General features: G+C 38.5%; 1 protein-coding gene across 3 annotated transcripts in view; it reads right to left on the bottom strand.

Moving 5' to 3' along the window:
* Positions 1–20,844, bottom strand: part of LOC106869901 (amine oxidase [flavin-containing] A) — a 59,176-nt gene extending 38,332 nt beyond the window's left edge. The window contains exons 1-2 of one of the 3 annotated variants that reach the window (XM_014915833.3): positions 19,236–20,844; positions 2,000–2,090 (exon numbers count right to left, since the gene is read on the bottom strand). In XM_014915833.3, the coding sequence (XP_014771319.1) occupies positions 2,000–2,090; positions 19,236–19,350 (206 nt within the window). In that variant the 5' untranslated portion in view covers positions 19,351–20,844. The remainder of the gene's footprint in view (positions 1–1,999; positions 2,091–19,235) is intronic. The other 2 variants (XM_052977616.2, XM_052977627.2) reach the window with 2 other exon arrangements.
* Between the last annotated feature and the right edge of the window lie 23 nt (positions 20,845–20,867).

The raw sequence follows: 20,867 nt of genomic DNA, 5'->3' as shown, positions 1-20,867 counted from the left end.
ATAAAAATAAAAATTAAAAAAATATACAAAAAACGGGTTTTGTATGATCGTGTATAGAGGAATATATTATTTAAAAGAGTTGGGGCCTTGATGAATGCCAATAGGTATGAAAGTATATACTAGCCTTTATATTTAATACTCAATATTTCATATATTCAATAAGACATTCAATACTTCATTTCATTTTACTATTTATATTATATTATATATTCCATATTCTATATCCCACATTAATTTTATAAGAATATAAATAAAGCATAAAAAACAGACAGAGTTGGAACTCTTTTAAATAATATATATATATATATATATATATATATATATATATATACATATATATATACACACACACACACACACATACATAAATAAATATACAAAAATGACATGGTTTATTTTTGTCCCTTTTAGTCAGCAGAGGTCAGAACTGAAAGAGAAAAAGAGAGTGGGGTATGGTGCATGTACTTTTTACTGGTTTTAGGTCATTGAGCTGTGGTCATGCTGAAGCATCACCATAAAGTTTATTACAACTCTACACATTATGTTTGGCATATGAAGGAATTTGATGCCACTGTCCTTATCTGCATCTCTTACTGGAAATATACATTTACTCAGAATTAATATCCACGTGCTGTGTAAAAGTGCTTACATTTACTCTATGCATAGTTCCAGATTTAAGCAGGTGAGATACAAGTCTCTTCCTGGATAGATGCCAGTCTCTCACAGGCAATTTCACCAATCAGCCTTGTGTAAATAAAACTAATCTAGAAATATGTGTTTGTTTTGGCAAATGATGTGACTGTATTATACATGAACTTGCAGCAATTTTCTCTCCACTCAGATAGTTTGACTTTAATGAAATAAAGATGGTTTTATCAAGTTACGATGAAGGAAATATTTTCAGTCAAAAGTTAACTTTAACGAGATGTATAACAAGTTACGTTGTTAGTATATTAGTCTACAATCTGAATGGTTGAGGGTTCATTGTTTCCTCATTAAGAGGAAACAATATAAATAGTAATGAGTGTCTAGCTTAAACTCCCCTGAGATAAGATAATTATTAATGTCCACTTCCTTGTTATACACACGGACACAAGTACAGAGAGAGAGAGAGACACACACACGAATACATACACACGAATACACACACTGACACAAATATATACATTTGTCAATATTGATAGAAAGACGATTTGATAGAAAGACGATTTGATAGAAAGAGCTGGCAGAATCATTAGCACTTGAAGATGGACGAAAAACAGGCGGCGAGCTGGCAGAAACGTTAGCACTCCGGGCGAAATGCTTAGCGGTATTTTGTCTGCCGTTACGTTCTGGGTTCAAATTCCGCCGAGGTCGACTTCACCTTTCATCCTTTCGGGGTCGATAAATTAAGTACCAGTTACGCACTGGGGTCGATGTAATCAACTTAATCCCTTTGTCTGTCCTTGTTTGTCCCCTCTATGTTTAGCCCCTTGTGGGCAATAAAGAAATAAGAAAGACGATTTAAATGTTATCATCATTATCAATTTTCAAAATAAGCACAGGCTTGGCTGTGTAGTTAAGAAGCTTGCATCCCAACCAACCATATGGTCTCAGGTTCAGTCCCACTGCATGGTACTTCTAACTATACCCCACCAACCAAAGCCTTGTGAGTGGATTTGGTAGACAGAAACTGAAAGAAGCTTGTTACATGTGTGCGTGTGTGTGTGTGTGTGTGTGTGTGTGTGTGCATGTATGCATGCGTGTGTGTGTGTGTGTGTGTATGCATGTGCTTGTGTGTACTGTCATTTTGACATCGTGGTTATAATCAAACAATGCGGCCATACAAGTCATGTCTGGCCATCAAGAAATATTACCTTGCTGGGAAGTTAATTCAGCCATAGAAAATCTGCCTCAAATTCCATTTGACACATATAATCATGGAAAATTGGATGTTAAATGATGATGATGATAACATATTTCTCTACTGACAAGAAAATGTGAACAAAAGTATACTCACTAGCCAACAAACTGACCACCGACATCCCACTTTCCTTCGACATCATTGCTGCCTTTTAAGGTCACAACTCGTGTCCGCCCACCAATGCGTTCTGTAAAAATCAGAAGATAAACAAACATGGCTTTTAAACAATCACCTCATGCATGTATTAGATCTCTGTCAGGATCTATATAAAATCTTAGGAAGGCTATAGCAGAAGGTTTTAAAAACTTTAATAATAGTCTGAAGCTTGGAGCAGAGATACTTGGGTACGCGATGTTTTGACACAGCTGTTTTGGTGCTTCCCTATTTGGCATTAATGGTTCAATGGTGACTTATTTGACATTAGACTTTTTAATGTTTCATTTTTCTCTCATTCTCTCCCCACCTTACCCCATCTCTCTCTCTCTCTCTCTCGCTGTGTTTATGTGTGTGAACATATTTCTTATTTCATTATTGCTCACAAGGGGCTAAACATAGAGGGGACAAACAAAGACAGACATGGAGATTAAGTCAATTTCATCGACCCTAATACGTAAGGATGAAAGGCAAAGTCGACCTCGGCGGAATTGGAACTCAGAACATAACGGCAGACGAAATACCGGTAAGCATTTCCCCGGCGTGCTAATGTTTCTGCCAGCTCGCCACCATATTTCTCTTTATGTTTAGGAGGAAAGGGAACGTGTTTATGTCAATCATGTTCAGTTAATAAACTGTAATGTCTCTCTCTCTCTCTTTCTCTCTCACCCTCTCTATCTGTATGTATATATTTTCGTGCATGTGTACAAGTGTGTGTTTGCCTCCAGTGCCAAAAAAATAACAGGTTCTTTCCAGTCAGCTGTTTCCAAATTGCCAGGGTCCAAAACAGTTGGTGATATTTGTACTTTCTTTTTAGAACTGTAAGCAACATTTGTGAATACCTTTTGTTATGAAAGCAACAGCTGTCTGTCACTGTCATTACTGCCACTGCCGCTGCTGCTGTCTTCACCACCACCACCAACAACAACAACAGGCTAACCAGCAAGCCTCTATATCAGAGGTTCTCAAACACTCTATAACTATGGACCCCCCTTGATTCTTATTTTACTCTGGTGGATTCTCATAGTCATTCAATGTTTAAAAAATCCTGTAGTATTTTTATTATTAATCATTAAAGGCAGTAAGCTGGCAGAATTGTTAGCATGCTGGATGAAATGCCTAGTGGTATTTCACCCATCGCTACATTCTGGGTTCAAATGCTGCTGAGGTTGACTTTGCTTTTCATCCTTTCGGAGTCAATAAATTAAGCACCAGTGAAACACTGGGGTTGATGTAATCAATTAGTCCCCTCCCCCAAATTTCAGGCCCTGTGCCTATAGTAAAAAAGGATTATTAAATATTATTAAGAATTATGTTTTTTTAAATATTGTTTAAATAGTTGGTGTGTTGTAGAAGTAATAAGCAATTTATTGCTTATAAATTTTACCAAAAATCTTATGTGGACCCCAAGAGTAATATGGACCCTGGTTGAGAACCACTGCCCTATATAGTTGCTTGACCTGCTAGAAGTAGCAGACCAAGTTCTTATATTGGCTAATGTAGTCCAATATATACCATGTTTGAATAAATGATTGTATGGTTCTGGCAGTGAAGTCTTTAATCATAGGTATGTGGCTAAATCAGGACTGACCCGAGATTGGGAAAAAAACCAACAACAACAAAGCAGCTGACAAAGAGGAACAATGGCCTTTTAGGTTCTCCTACATCAAATGAGTAAAGGTAACCAAATGGGTTTAGGGCTACAAGAACAACAATGACAAAAGGGAAATGAGAGAGATAGGGTACACATCCTTTCTAGGACCTTTTTGAACTGTAGCTGTTGGGGATTAGTGCTACTAAGTGTTTGAAGTATATTTGTCTTTATAATTTAGTTTTAAGTCGTGAATGTATGAATTAAGGTGGTGAGCTGGCAGAATCATTAGCATGTCAGACAAAATACTTAGCAGCATCTCGCCTAGTTTTTTTATGTTCTGAGTTCAAATCCCACCAAAGTCTACTTTGCCTTTCATCTCTCTGGAGTCAATAAAATAAACAACCAGTACAAGTACAAGTACTGGGGTCAATGTAATTAACTTGTCCCCTCCCCTTAAAAATTGCTGGTCTTGAACTCTGCCTCCTGTCCAGACACTTCTGCCACAAGATATGACTGATAGCATCAAAAATTTCAAAAACTAAAATGCAAACCATGTTTCTTTTCTGTTGTCTTGGGAGGGTCATATAACCCTAATGCCTTATTATCTAACACACTCACTGGTTTGATCTCCACTCGCTTACTATTTATATTTTTTCTTCCAGAATTTTCATTGCCTTTTGCAACCTTGTCAATGGATGTTGGTTCTGTCCATTATTGGAGCTGTTTCTTTTGCTTGATCAGAAAACTGGCGGCGGCTGCTGCTGCTGCTACCACTACCACCATTGCCACTTCATTACCACTGATACTGATACCACAACCACCATTGCTGCTGCAGCTGCTGTTGTTGCCACTACCACAGATCTGTTCCAGTAACTCATGAAATGTGTGATTCAGTTGTTTGAATTACATATTTTAAATATTTCAAGGATTTTTGAGCGCGATCGTTGCCAGTGCCCCTGGACTGGCTCTTGTGCGGGTAGCACATAAAATACACCATTTTGAGCGTGGCCGTTGCCAGTACTGCCTGACTGGCCTTAGTGCGGGTGACACGTAAAAGCACCCACTACACTCTCGGAGTGGTTGGCATTAGGAAGGGCATCCAGCTATAGAAACTCTGCCAAATCAGATTGGAGCCTGGTGTAGCCATCTGGTTTCACCAGTCCTCAGTCAAATCGTCCAACCCATGCTAGCATGGAAAGCGGACGTTAAACGATGATGATGATGATGATGTTGTTAAAAATGAAAAATAAAAAATATGCTACTACTACTACTACTTCATCGTCGTCGTTGTTTAACATCCTCCTTCCATGCTGAAACTAGAACATCTGGTAGAAGCTAATGTGTATTTCAGAAATTTGAAGTGTATCCTCAAACTTCAGGCTTTGGAGAGAATAACTTGCAGATGTTCTTAAATGACTTAATACAAATGTGGAGATGAGCTCTTTCATTTCCTTCAAGTTCAAAGCACGCCAGACATTATACTAGATTTATTTATTTTTTTTTATAAATTCAAACTTTGAAAGTTAGAAGTCATCATCATCATCATCATCGTTTAACGTCCGCTTTCCATGCTAGCATGGGTTGGACGATTTGACTGAGGACTGGTGAAACCGGATGGCAACACCAGGCTCCAGTCTGATTTGGCAGAGTTTCTACAGCTGGATGCCCTTCCTAACGCCAACCACTCAGAGAGTGTAGTGGGTGCTTTTACGTGTCACCCGCACGAAAACGGCCACGCTCGAAATGGTGTCTTTTATGTGCCACCCGCACAAGCCAGTCCAGGGGCACTGGCAACGATCTCGCTCGAAAATCCTACAGGAGCCAGTCAGGCGGTACTGGCAACGGCCACGCTCAAAATGGTGCATCTCATGTGCCACCCGCACAAGAACCAGTCCAGGGGCACTGGCAACGATCTTACTTGGCTTGCCGGGTCTTCTCACGCACAGCACATTTCCAAAGGTCTCGGTCAGTAGTCATCGCCTCGGTGAGGCCCAATGTACGAAGGTCTTGCCTCACCACCTCAGCCCAGGTCTTCCTGGGCCTACCTCTTCCACGGGTTCCCTCAACTGTTAGGGTGTGGCACTTTTTCACGCAGCTATCCTCCTCCATTCTCACCACATGTCCATACCAGCGCAATCGTCTCTCTTGCACGCCACAACTGATGCTTCTAATGTTCAGCTTTTCTCTCAAGATACTTACACTCTGACGGGTATTCACATTGACATTACACATCCAACGGAGCATACTGGCTTCATTCCTTGCGAGCTTACGTATGTCCTCAGCAGTTACAGCCCATGTTTCACTGCCATGTAGCATGGTTGTTCGTACGCATGCGTCATACAGTCTGCCTTTTACTCTGAGTGAGAGTCCCTTTGTCGCCAGCAGGGGTAAGAGCTCTCTAAACTTTTCCCAGGCTATTCTTATTCTAGCAGCTACACTTTCAGCGCACCCACCCCCACTACTAACTTGGTCGCCCAGATAGCGGAAGCTATCGACTACCTCTAGTTTTTCACCCTGGAATGAGATAGTTGTTTCCTGTTTGTTTGCAGTCTTTATTGCACCTGAACATCTGCCACAAACAAAAACTAACTTGCTAGTTAACCTGCCTTTGATGTTGCTGCACCTCTTATGTGTCCATAGCTTGCACCGGGTACATCTTATAGAGTTACTACCTACTCCTTTTCTACATACTGAGCAGGGCCATCTACCTGAAGGGGTTTGTGTTTTATCTACCTTCCTACTTATTAGGATTTTGGTTTTAGCTAGGTTGACTCTAAGGCCCTTCAATTCTAGACCTTGCTTCCACACCTGAAACTTCTCCTCTAGTTCTGATAGTGACTCCGCAATTAGGGCAAGGTCATCAGCATAGAGGAGCTCCCAGGGGCAACCTGTCTTGAACTCCTCTGTGATTGCCTGGAGGACTATGGTAAATAAGAGGGGGCTGAGGACGGAACCTTGGTGGACCCCTACCTCTACCCGGAATTCATTGCTGTACTCATTTCCAACCCTCACCTTACTGGCAGCATCTCTGTACATGGCTCGCACAGCTCTCACTAACCATTCTTCTATCCCAAGTTTCCTCATTGACCACCAGATAAGGGATCGGGGGACCCTGTCAAAGGCTTTCTCCATGTCAACGAAAGCCAGGTACAGAGGTTTATCCTTAGCTAGGTATTTCTCCTGCAACTGTCTCACTAGAAATAAGGCATCAGTAGTGCTTTTACCTGGCACGAACCCAAACTGCATCTCATCTAAATTGATTCGCTCCCTAATTAGTTGGGCTATGACCCTCTCTGTAACTTTCATAACCTGATCTAACAGCTTGATGCCTCTGTAATTATTTGTATCTAAAGCGTCACCTTTACCTTTGTAGCAGTTGACTATGATGCTGCTACACCAGTCATTGGGTATGACTCCTTCGTGTATCACCTGGTTCGTAATACGGGTGACTAGGCTATAGCCAACACTGCCAGATATTTTGAGCATCTCTGCAGTGATTCCTGATGGGCCGGGGGCTTTCTCGGTCTTCATACTCTTAATTGCTTTATCTACCCTGGTACTATCAACTCGAATAGCTGGTCCCTCTATTGGGTCGACATACGGCAGGCTCTCTTTCTCCCATTCATTCTCTTTATTAAGCAATCTATCGTAGTGGCATCTCCAGACCTCTTTCTTTGCATCCTCATTTAATGCAAGCGTACCATCATCCATGCGAACACATTTCTCTCCTACAACATCACTATTCTCTCTCCTACACTGTCTTGCAACACGAAATACCTCAAGTCTTTGGTCCTCACGGCGCAGAACATTGGCAAATCTTTCCTTATCTGCTTCCCCTCTGGCTAAATAAACCTGTCGCCTAGCCTCCCTTCTGGCACATTGGTACAATTCCCTGCTACCACCGTTCTTCCAGTCCTTCCAAGCCTGTTTCTTTTGTCTAATAGCCCTGTCTACCTCCTTGTTCCACCACCACGTTACTCTGGGTCGGGAGGGGACCTTACACCACCCACAAATCTGGTCGGTGGCTTTCAACAGGTTGTCCCGCAACCAGATATAATAGTAAAGTATTTCATATTGTTTAGATTATTTGAATTAAAAACTGATTTCATTGCAGCAACACATAACCTTCATTAAAATCAATTCTAGTTTGCACATAATATTAGAGATATCTCTCTCAATAAATGCCAAAAGTGAGCATTTCATTTTATTAAACAGAGAATACAAACTAATTTTTTTCTTCATATCTGTAACAATTTTCCATGTAAAACTCTAACCTAGTATCAGTTACATAAGAAAATTTTCCAGGAGTACCTTCTGCATGAAGAACATATAGTTAAGTGAGAGTTAATAGTCATATTTAATGGTTATTAGCTATTACTTAACTATAAAGTATCTCAAAATTCACCCTGGGTCCTATATGTAAAGTCGTACCTCCCATAAACTTTAATGCTCTAAAAACTTTTTCCTGAATATGCTCTGCTAAAACTGGGATGCAACTATGTCTATATATCTTTTATGCCATCAAAATGGCACTTAAGGTAGGTAGCTGCAGTGAGCCAAAAGGAATTTTTGATCAGTTCAATTTCTGGATCAGGCTGTGTGCTGTGTTATTGAGCAAGACACTTTATTTCATGTTGTTCTAGTTCACTCATCTGTAGAAATGAGTTGTGATGTCACTGATGCCAAGCTGTATTGGCCTTTGTGTTTCTCCTGGATAACATCGGTGGTGTGAAGAGGGGAGGCTGGTATGCATGGGCAACTGCTAGTCTTCCATAAACAACCTTGCCTGGAATTGTGTCTTGGAGGGGAACTTTCTAGGTGCAATCCCATGGTCATTTATGACCAGAGGTCTCTACCCTTTTTTACCATAACAGAAAGAAAAGTCATTAGCGTTAATGACAATTCTCATAACTAAGAGAGAAAAAAAAAAGCAAGGCAAAGAACTCCAAAATTCAAATTGATTAAAAATTAAATGGAGATAGGCAGCAGGAAGTCAGTGGTATCTACCCACAACATATAAACAAGTATATTTGTTATCTACTAAATGATTTTTTCTGACATGGACTATGTTGTTGTTTAACCCCAGATCATCCATGGTTAAGTAGATATATGTTTTTAGCTATTTTAGTCATGAACATTGCATTTTTTCTTCTATTTGTCAGTTATAATATGTCTAGGACTAAATATCTAATGAACACTTTCTTTTCTAAGATGGTAAGGTGTGATTTGCTTGCTATTTCTAGCAGGCCAAAAGACTATATTGAGGCTCCTTTGTTAGCTCAACTGGTTTATATATATCTTTTTTTATTTAATTCAAGGCGTTAGGAAGGGCATCCAGCTGTAGAAACTCTGCCAAATCAGATTGGAGCCTGGTGTAGCCATCTGGTTCACCAGTCATCAGTCAAATCGTCCAACCCATGCTAGCATGGAAAACGGACGTTAAACGATGATGATGATGAAGGTGTAGCTATGGCTGTGTGGTTAGGAAGGCTGCTTTAGCACAATGTAGGTTTCAGGTTCAGCCCCACTGTCCAGCACCTCAGGCAAACTCATAAAAACATGTTTACAGCTACTTATGAAACAAGACATTAAATTCTTTGACTCTTTGGCAATTACATCAATAGAAAATGAGGTTGTAAAAAGAGTGTTATGAAAAGATATGCAGATCTAGAGCCAAGATATTGTATATGTTTCAGTATCTGTTCTTGTTTCCATATTCTTTAATTAATTAGGGAAAAAATCATTACATCTATAAGAGATCAACAGCACTCTTCAAACTTCCCCCATCCACCTTAATTCCACTCAGTATTTGTAACAAAAATGATTTGATGCAATTGTCTGTAATGTAGGTATGGTCTCTTTCTCTCTTGCTTTTCAAGTTATTACAATAAAAGGGTTTGCAATTTTGATGTCGTCTTTGAACTGTTCTTGCTAGCTTATATACTGTAATAAATAATTTATTCATTTTGAGATAAGGAACATGTATTGGACTAGAGGAGCACTCCGTGGGTTACAACGACGAGGGTCCCAGCTGATACGATAAACGGAACAGCTTGCTCGTAAAATTAACGTGCAAGTGACTGAGCTTAGTAACAAAGTTATTTTATTAAATTTTTCAACTGAAGAGTCTTAGAATACTGTAAAATTGTCAGATTCAAACCTAACATTGCCAAAATGATTGAATCATTGATACAAAATACAAACTAAACTATCTCAAGTAATAAAAAATAATAAACTAGTGATGTGGCATATTATGTATTATAAATTTCCCTGAGATAAAATCAGTGTTTATTGATTTGGTAAATGGAAAATTAGAAGAGAGAGAAAGATAGCAAGACTTTTGGTTGAGGTCAAACAAATGACCTTGCTCATAATTAAATAAAGGAATCCAGACTGATGGGAAGAATTAAAAGATCATACAATCTGAGAATGAATGAAAGAGAGCTTCCACTTTATATTGTGTTGAGAGAGAGTGGGGGAAAGATGGTGGTAGTAGTGGGGACATTGTTGTCAATAGAAATTTAATCAATGCCAGTCTGCCTAAGTGTAATGATTTTTCTGATGTAGTTTATAAATAACAGCTGGTTGTTGATGTTGTTGTTACTGATAAGCACTAGATCAGACCTGTCCGACTGCAACCATTTCATCTTTCTATATATTTAGGATAAAACTATCCAGTGTCTCCTTCCTTTTTTAAGACAGCAAGGTGTAGAATTTGATGTAGGCTGAGCTATTATTTCTAGTAGGCAAAATAACTACTTATTGGTTTCTTTACTCCATAACATAGCTAACACCCCACTTTACAATTTCTTCCCTATATCCTCATCCACCAAAAAATATCAACAAAAAGACAAAATCTAACAAAATAAAACAACAGATCAAAGAAAAAAAAAATTCTATTTTTATTTTCCAAGAATTATAGGAAAACTCAGATGGAAGTAACAGATGCTTTTTAGGAAAGGAAGTTGTCATCATCATCGTCACCTTAACATCCACTTTTTCATGCTTGCATAGGACAGATTGAGTTTATTGAGTAGATTTTCTACAACTGGATGCTCTTTCTATCTCCAGCCCTCACTTGTTTCAATGAAAGGTAATATTTTCTACAAGGCCACAGGTGTTCTTGCAGAATATTGGAAATGAATGACACTGTTTGTATGACTGACACACATTTACATCTATCATGTGATGTCAAGATCAGGAGATACAAAGATAAACACACATACACAAATATATATATATTTTCTAACAAAACTGTCCGATGAATGGGAACGTAAAACTCAGAGTAACAGTCTTTTGTTATATTTCTGCTGCTTTTAAATAAAGTATATATAAATATGACAGACTTCTTTCAGTTTCCGCCTACCAAATTTATTCAAGGCATCTTTTTATTCAGCCCAGACACTTGCCCAAGGTGCCACGCAGTGGGACTGAACCTAAAACAATGTAGTTGAGAAGCAAACTTCTTAACCACATGACCACACCTGTGCCTAGTACAAGCAAATTGAAAGAAACAGTTACAGGACAATATCATCAGTAATAACACTTCTAATATAGTTATAGGGACAGCAATTTTGTGGGGAAGCGATTAGTCAATTATATTGATCCCAGTATTAGACTAGTACTTCATTTTATTTATCTCAAACAGATGAAAGAAAAAGCTGACTTTGGTGAAGTGGATGATGTGGTGAGAAAGGATCTTCAGACACTGGGCCTCACTGAGGAGATGATAAGGGACTGAGACTTGTAGCAATTTGCTGTAGTTGAGAAGACACATGAAGCTAAGTAAAATTGTGGCCATCCATACATACAGGCATGTTCTTTATAGTCATGCCCCCACTCCCTCTCCCAACTGAGAGGTCTTTGTCTTGCAAGTGCTGGTGCCACATAAAATACACTTGATCTGGTGCCTGTTAAAAAGTACCCATGCCAGTGACACATGGAAAGTACCTAGTACATACTGTAAAGTGGTTGGTGTTAGGAAGGGCATCCAGCCATAGAAACCATGCCAAAACAGACAAGTGGAGCCTGGACAGCACCTGTCAAACTGTCCAACCCATATCAGCATGGGAAATGGACATTAAACAATGATGATGATGATTAAGAATCAGAAGAAATGCTACAAAGCAATTTTTCTGATGCCCTAATGATTCTGCCGACCCACTACCATTGATATTATTGGTAATAAAATAATGATTTCAAATTTTGGCACAAGGCCAGTAATCTTAGAAGGAAGAGGTGGGGTAGACAATTATACCAATTCCAGTGCTCAATTGGTACTTATTTTATTGTCCTTGAAAGGGTGAAATGCAACACTGACTTTAATGAAATTTGAACTCAGAATGTAATGAGTTAGAAGAAATACCACAGAACATTTTCTGGATGCTTTAACAATTTTGCCAACTTGTTAAAGCTGGTACTTTACAGTTCTTAATTTTGGCACTAGGCCAGTGATTTTAGAGAGAAGGAATAGTTGATTGCATCAACCACTGGTAATTACTTTATCATTCCTAAAAGAATGAACAGCAAAGTCAACTTTGGTGGAATTTAAACTGGAAACATACAGAGCTGGAAGAAATACAACAAAACATATTTTCCATTGCCCTAACAATTCTGCCAGCTCGCCACTTTGAAAGAATGAAAGGCAAAGTCAACCTTGGCAGAATTTGGACTCAAACTATTAAGAGCTGGAAAAATGTTACTAAGCATTTTGTCTGACATGTTAACAAATATACCAACTTCCTGCTTTTTTTGGTAACAGTGGATTTCAAATTTTGGCACAAGGCCAGCAATTTCAGAGGGGGGGGGGGGTTGATTACACTGACTTCAGTGATTAACTGGTACTTATTTTATTGAACCCTGAAAGGATTGAAAAGTAAAGTGAACCTCAGCAGTGGGTGCATGGAGTGTTAACATTTCTGCTTGCTTGCTGCCTTAGGTTTCAAATTTTAGCACAAGGTCAGCAATTTTGGGGGAGGCTATAAGTTAATTACATCGACCCCAGCGCTCAACTGGTATTTTATTGACCCTGAAAGGATGAAAGACAACCTCGGTGGAATTTGAACTCAGAATGTAAAGATGGACAAAATGCTGCCAAGCATTTTACCTGGCATGCTAACGATTCTGCCAGCTCACTGCCATTGTTTTTTTGTAATAATAATAATAATAATCCTTTCTACTGGAAGCACAAGGCCTCAAATTTGGGGGAAGGGATTAAGTCGATTACATCAACTCCAGTGCGTGACTGGTACTTATTTAATCGACCCCAAAAGGATGAAAGGCAAAGTTGACCTCAGTGGAATTTGAACTCAGAACATAGCAGCTGACGAAATACTACTAAGCATTTCACCCGGCGTGCTAATGATTCTGCCAGCTTGCTGCCTTTGTTTTGTTGGTAATAATAATAGTAATCCTTTCTACTGGAGGCACAAGGCCTCAAATTTTGGGGTGGGGGGATTAGTCAATTACATCAACCTTAGTGTTTCACTGGTACTTAATTTATTGACTCAAAAAAATATGAAAAGCAAAGTTGACCTCGACAGAATTTGAACTTGGAATGTAGCAATGGGCGAAATACTGCTAAGCATTTTGTCCAGTATGGTAATGATTCTGCCAGCTCTATGTCTTTGTTTTTTTTAAATAATAATAATAATAATAATAGTAGTGTAGAGGCGCAATAGCCCAGTGGTTAGGGCAGCGGACTCGTGGTCATAGGATCGTGGTTTTGATTCCCAGACCGGGCGTTGTGAGTGTTTATTGAGCGAAAACACTTAAAGCTCCACGAGGCTCTGGCAGGGGATGGTGGCGAACCCTGCTGTACTCTTTCACCACAACTTTCTCTCACTCTTACTTCCTGTTTCTGTTGTGCCTGAAATTCAAAGGGTCAGCCTTGTCACACTGTGTCATGCTGAATATCTCCGAGAACTACGTTAAGGGTACACATGTCTGTGGAGTGCTCAGCCACTTGCACGTTAATTTCACGAGCAGGCTGTTCCGTTGATTGGATCAACTGGAACCCTCGACGTTGTAAGCGATGGAGTGCCAACAACAACAATAATAGTAGTAGTAGTAATTATAATAATAATCCTTTCTGCTATTATCTGATGCACTGGGGTTGATGCAATCGCCCTCCCACAAAATTTCAGGCATGAGGCCAGAAATTACAGGGGAGTGGGATTACATCAACTCCAGTGCTAAACTGATACTTGCTTCAATGATCCTCAAAGGACGAAAGGTGAAGTTAACCATGACAGAATTTGAACTCAAAACTTAAAAGACAGATGAATAATAACAATTTTTAATCAAGCTAATTATTTATATGAGAAGGCTACTGATCTTGGCCTAAGGCCATACATCTCTAGGGAGAGATATAATCAAGTTAATCAACAGACTATATTATTGGTACCTATTTTATTGATAATAATAATTTCTAATATTGGAACATGGCTACTGATCTTGGCCTAAGGCCATACATCTCTAGGGAGAGATATAATCAAGTTAATCAACAGACTATATTATTGGTACCTATTTTATTGATAATAATAATTTCTAATATTGGAACATGGCTATACATTTTGAGGGAGAGAACAGTAGATTAATTCAATTACAGTACTTAACTGGTAAATAAGTTTTCATAGACTTCTGATGGATAAAAGGCAAAGTCGACTACTACAGATAAGAGATGGTAACAAATTCTCAGAGGATATTTTCATATTTTCTAGATATTTTTTAGTCAGAAGGAAAGGTAGTGTCCATGACCTTTTAAAGGGCCTCTAAGACTGGAGGGAGTGGGGAGGGTGAAAAGTATCTTTATACTGGAAACCTGAACCCAAATGTTTGTATCAGAGTGGATTCTACTGAAGACATTCAAGGATTACAGACCAAAGCTATGGCTGGTACAATGTTCTAGCTAAATGAAAGATGACACAGTGGAATACTTCAGTGCTATAAAAGAGCTATAAAAGTCAAGAGACAGGCTTAGAAAGGCTAGAAGAAATAGGTCAGCAATATCTAGTAGATAGACAAGAAGTAACACATCAGTATACTTAGCAAAAGGAGTTGCTAAGAGTAGGTTTCAACATGTTCTGCAGTATGAGGATCAGAGGTGTGAGAGAATCAAAATGTCATTGGGTAGAAGTATGTACAAAATAGGGGTGCACTTGTCCTTACTAACAACAGAAAGAAAGACGCATGTAATGGCTGTGGAATGAGGAGAATGTATGGAGAAAGAGAGAGTCTGCCTGAGTAGATCCAATTAATATAGTCACAAGTGCAATGAAAGATATGAAGGTATGGAGGGAAGCTAGACCACCAACAGTAGCTATTGCGATATTTAAAAATATCTAGTGTGATAGGTCAATTGCTAGTTACTTGCATAGTCAGGCAGATAGTTCAAGGAAGTGTCATAATCAATGAGTACAATAACACTATGTTCACCAAGAGTAAAGGAGATGCACTAGAGAGAGGGAGCTACAGGGCACTAAACTGAAGGAGTAGGTTATGAAAATTATAACAAATGATTAGGAATAGAAAAAGAATTAGTCTAGAACAAAGGTTCTCAACCCATTTTGGCCAAAGGTCCCCTTTTGACCCTTGGAGTCACAAATGACCCCCCACTAGAAAATAGTTTTATTTTTCAATATACTACTTATTTTGATATCAGCAGATAATGATTAAATAAATAAAGGATGTCATTTTACATATGCACTTGTATGCAGTTGGGAGTACAGATGTACAAATTGAAATACAAAAACACGAAATAATGAATTGAAAGTTTGGTAATTGCGTTTATTTCCATCATGCGACACTTATGAGATCAACATGTTGTCTATTGAAGGAGTGCTCTTTGGTACAAGAGAGCCCCTTTGCACCAAAACGCCCCCCCATGAACTCCAAATGTCCCCCACCCCTACACACCAAGGGACCATATGGCCCCCATTGAGAACCTTTGGTCTACAAGAAATGCAGTTTGGTTTTATACCAAGAAGAGGTGCTATCAAAGACTGAGACAACTTCAAGGAATTAAACCTCTATACCTAGTATCTATTGAGCTGAGAAAGGCCTTTAATAGTCCCATTATTTATCCCCTGTCATTCATTGTTGACATACATCAATCCCTCTCAATTTAATTACTCCTCTTACTATATCTCTTCACTCTTTTTCCCCCAATCACATTCCTTATGCTCCATTATTATTCAATTCCCTTACCAGCAAACAACATAAAACTGTCATCACTATCTTCTTTTCTCCCCTTGTTCTTATCACTCTCTTTCACCTTCTCATTCAAGGTCACCTTCTGTCATCATTTTGCTCACATTGCTTGAATGAATGGAGACAATATGGAGTACTAAGGACTCTTTAGTCTTACAGAGAACAAAGTAATCTCTCTAGCTCAATGTGATTGCTACAAAGGATCTCAGGAGTAACATTACTTGACTGGGTGCCTAGCTCAGAGGTCAGAGTGTTTCTCCAGGTCGAGCTGCTACTTCTCTGCATTGAGTAGTTCCAGTACTATGTTCATGAGGTCAGAATATCACAAGAAAGAACTACAAGACTGATTCTTGAAGCTGAGCCAACTGGCAGGAGGCCAAGGGGTAGACCAAAATGAAATGATTGGATAATTTCCATAGTCTTAATTGGACATATTTGGGATTCTATGTAGAAAGTGTAATAAAAGTTGTTTCTCATATTCCCTTTGGAGGAGGTACCTTAGGACTCTGCTTCCACAACCCTCTTAGGAATAGTGGGTAGAGAAGATGGATTGGCATACACACACAATCATGTGTGTGTATCATTTTCCATGCTGGCATGGGTTAAACAGTTTGATTGGAGCTGGTTAGCTGGAGAGCAGCACCAGGCTCCACCCAGTCTGTATTGGCTTAGTTTCTATGGCTGGATGTCCTTCCTAATGTCAGCCTCTCTACAGAGTGTCTTCTACATGTTACCGGCATGGGTGCCTTCCATGTATCACTGGCACTAGCCATGATCACAATTTCACTTAGCTTGACATGTCTTCTCAAGCGCAACAATTTCACCAGATGTTTTGGTCACTTGTCATCACCTCTGTGAGACTCAACATTCAAAGATAACATTTTGCCACCTTGTCCCATGTCTTCCTGGGTCTACTGCTTCCACAGATTCCTTCCACAATTACACACACACATACACAAGATTTTACCATAAATTGAAAGGATATAAACTGTATAGGATTTTGTGAAATATTTTCTACTTTTTTCTTTTTGGAACTGGCTTTACACTATGAATCAGTCATCTGTAAATTTCAAGATAATTCAAAACGACTTCCTGATGTTTGATATTTTGGAACAAAACTTGAAATTTGGACAAATTATTTGGCTTCAGCTACTTTTATATTTTAATGGCACATATATATATAGAGCATTGTCTCTTGTTGAAATCTGTTGAGTGATTCATGTTTATATCTATAGAGAATATTTTAACAATTTCAAAAATAACACTTATTTTTTACCTACTGAGTCTGGAGGAAGGTCAGTGTCTATGACCCTCGCAGGCCCCCTTATTCTGTTTTAACTGTTGCAAGTCAATACCAATATTAAAGTCATATGTAAGGAGAAGATTCCAGAGGGAATATCAACCAGTTAAGTGGCTTTTCTGTGGATATAGTCCAGGATGTTAAGTGTTAACATGTGCTAAGCAGGAAGTATTAAAAAGCAAGATAGAAAGAATTGTAGTGAAAGTGGGCAGAGAGCCTGTAGGAAGTATTAAAGAGCAGGACAGGAATAATTGTAGTGAAAATGTGCAGAGAGCCTGAGGTAAATTACAGACAAAAACGCAACAAAACAAAACAAAAACCCCATAACGAAACATAATTAATACTGAGAACATAACGTTGCACTAGAAACAATGATGTGATAAAGGAAAAGAACAAATTATTCAATGTCTAAATATTTGTTTTATCAATTTGGCTATTTCGAGGGACCTTACTGTGAGACCACGAGTGAAGTGAAGACTTCACCACATAAATATCTTTAAAAAATTAACGTGTTTTTCATTTATGTGGATTTGTCTCTCAGTTATTTATTTAGTTCATACGAGATTTTAGAAAAGGCATACTTACACAAGTGTGTCCCCGCCCGGCCAACTTCGTTGCCTCATAACTTTCAGGAAAATGGATATCTTTCAATGAAATTTTCTATGAATAAGCTTCAAATGGTGTAGATTCCGATTATATCGGAATTGGTGGTGACAAAAAAAAAAAAAAAGACTTTTCCGAATATGGGATGAGGAGTTTCGGAAAATTCACACGAGCCGGCTTTGTTTCCTATAACTTTCAGAAAAATGGGTAATTTTTTAATGAAATTCTCTACAAATACCTTTCAGAGAGTGTACATTACAATTATATCAAAATTTAATTTGAAAAAAAAAAAAGAAAAGATTGGTGGGCTTGCTCACATACATACTAACACACATCACATACATCTACGAAATGAAATTTGAAATTTCGAAAACAATTGCGATGTGTGTCAGTATATATAGAAGTCAACTATTTTCCTTCTTCGTATTAAATTCCGATATAATCTTAATCTACCCATTCTGAAAGGCATTTGTAAATAATTTCGTAAGAAAAATAACCCATTTTCCTGAAAGTTATGAGGAGACAAGGCTAACTAGCATGAGATTTTCCGAAACTCCTAAACCTAGGGAAAATTTTTTTCTTAAATTCTGATATAATCATAACCTGCACAACCCGGAGCATCTTTGCAAAAAATTCTATTAAAAAAACATGCATTTTTTTTCTACAAGCTATGAGGAAACAAAGTCGAGGGAACACACTTGTGTAGGAATGCCATAGAAAATATTTTTAATAACCCTTTTATTCACACGTGTGTGTGTGTAAATAAATAACAACTGACTCAAGTTTCAATCATGCTATTTCTTCAGGAGTAGCAATTTCACAAAATGAAAACTTGAGTCGAATAATTCCAAATTTCGGCGGAGGTAAAGAATACATACACCACCCGCTTTCGGCGTAATAAAAACTGTAACCACCAGGTGTGCGTATTCTTTACTTTCACCATAAAATTAATATAGACAGCAGTATGAAATGTTTTACCAGAAAGGAAAACTATAATTGTCACTAAATATGGCAAGGGTGTTAGAAACACCTACATTACATACATACATGTGTGAGAGTAATTATATATTTTCTTCATAAGAAAGCCTGGTTATTGTAATATCATAAAGTATCGAATCCAACTGTTATATGTGTATGACAAAATTAGTGAATTTCCAAGGAAGTATAAAAAAACCCAAAACGAACAAATAAACAAACAAACAAAAAGACAAATATTAAAGCGTAAAATAAACTGAATCGACAGATATATGAAATAGCCAACAATTATTTCGTCTAATGTATATTTAATCGAAGTGAAAGATCCGTGAGCAAATATTTGAAGACATTCAGAAAACAAACAAGGCTTAAAGCCAGCAAATCAAGCGACAGAGATTGTCTGGGACAAAGTAAAAGAAAGAAATGCGTGTCTCCAACACAAAAGAACCTTGAACAAGCAAATATTTACGTATTATTATAAACGTGAAATATCTCACCTGACGCTTCCAATACTCGGATGCTGAGTTGAGACCGTGTTGTAAGTTCGTATGCAGCAGTCAAACCAGAAATCCCGGCACCAACAACAATAACGTCGCAGTCTAGTTCATCCATACTAGAAAAGCAACTCCACCCAAGTATTCCGTTGATTTCATTAAAGCAAAAAATGAGTGATCGATTGACTCAGTAAAAACTAATGCAAGCGAATGTGTTTTAAAATATCAAGCTACAAAAACCAAGTGTCTGTTATTGGTAAACAAACACCAAAACATGTTTAGGTAGCGGCTGTGTAGTCTAGCAGACAAGAATTTTTCTTGTTTGTTTTGTTTTGACCCTTGGAATGGTGACGTAAGTTCCTTAGCCTATTATAGTGCATGAAATGAATGAAGGGACCAAACTCTAATCAAGTTCTGTGTTGTTTTTGCGAAAAAGCCGAATTCAATTTTACTTTACACGTTCTCGGTGGATGAATTTAGAATCAATTATATAACAGCATCGATAACCTTTTAGCCTCTCATCTACAAAAGTTGACTCTGTACTTGTTTAGCAGTGACAATAACAACAAATTATTTTGTGTTGCATAATTCGGAAATCTATCAGAATTATGAAATATTTGAAAAAAACGAAAACAACGCTCCCGTCATTCGTAACAGAATTATTTTCAGATATTTCTAACTAAAGTACTTGCTGGGTGTTATTAGATCGGCTTAGGATATCCATTTCGACTTCTGATGTCAAATAGAAATATTGAAGGAATGAAAGTCAGTGTGGGTGTGTAAATAAACAAAGGATGAAGAAATGCCGAGTTGTTTACCTTGATTTGCGGCTCTTTTGCTTATTGATTTCTGATGGGAGCTCAGCATTAAATTTACTTGCAGATTGTCGATATTCAGAGCATTGTTCAAGCTCAATCGACAGCATGTTGTTGTTTTGCCTCAGTTCAGTCTAATCTGCAGCAGATCTACGATCGAAGGCATTCAAACCATGACTACACTATCCTTTTATTAGTAAGGCGTGGTGGCAGCTTTTTTTAACATGTCGGCATTTCATTTGGCAATCCCGTTTTTTGGCGATAGGCCATCTGAGATGCCACACGCTGTGAATTCAAACTCCGCAATAGTCGACTTTGCCTTTGGGATCGATATCCTAAGACTTGTGCCTATAGTATAAAGAATTATTGGTTTTCTGAAGGAAGCGATCTAGCACTTGAAGAAAAAAAAATGCTTTGTGGCATTTGATCTGCTTGATAGCGACTGTCTGCACATCGGAGTTTCCTTGAGGCTTGGCCTTCAGACCTGTGAGTGTCACAAATGTCACTATGGACTCTTTCGCTTTCCATACATTGTCATGCCATTATAGTGCTGGTTGCCTTCCCCACCATGCCGCCTGTAACGAAATCATAAAGCATGGTCTTGACACCACAGACTTCCCTTCTCAGCTCAAGCCAGTAGGAGATGGTAAAAAGCCTGACAGTATGACAATTTTCCCATTCTGTGATGCCACATGCTGTGACATCTCCAGCTGCAATTTGGTTTGTTCAGCTACCAGCCCAAGCTCAGCTGCTTGTCAGGCTGAGTAAAAAGCAAAGTGTCAGAGCATCAGTTGCTCTCTGACAGGTTTATGGTTGAGCC

Source organism: Octopus bimaculoides, chromosome 2, assembly GCF_046866305.1.
Source record: "Octopus bimaculoides isolate indiv1 chromosome 2, ASM4686630v1, whole genome shotgun sequence".
NCBI classification, from domain to species: domain Eukaryota; kingdom Metazoa; phylum Mollusca; class Cephalopoda; order Octopoda; family Octopodidae; genus Octopus; species Octopus bimaculoides.
The sequence above is the reverse complement of the archived record's forward strand: the minus strand, read 5'-3'. Positions and strand labels throughout refer to the sequence as shown.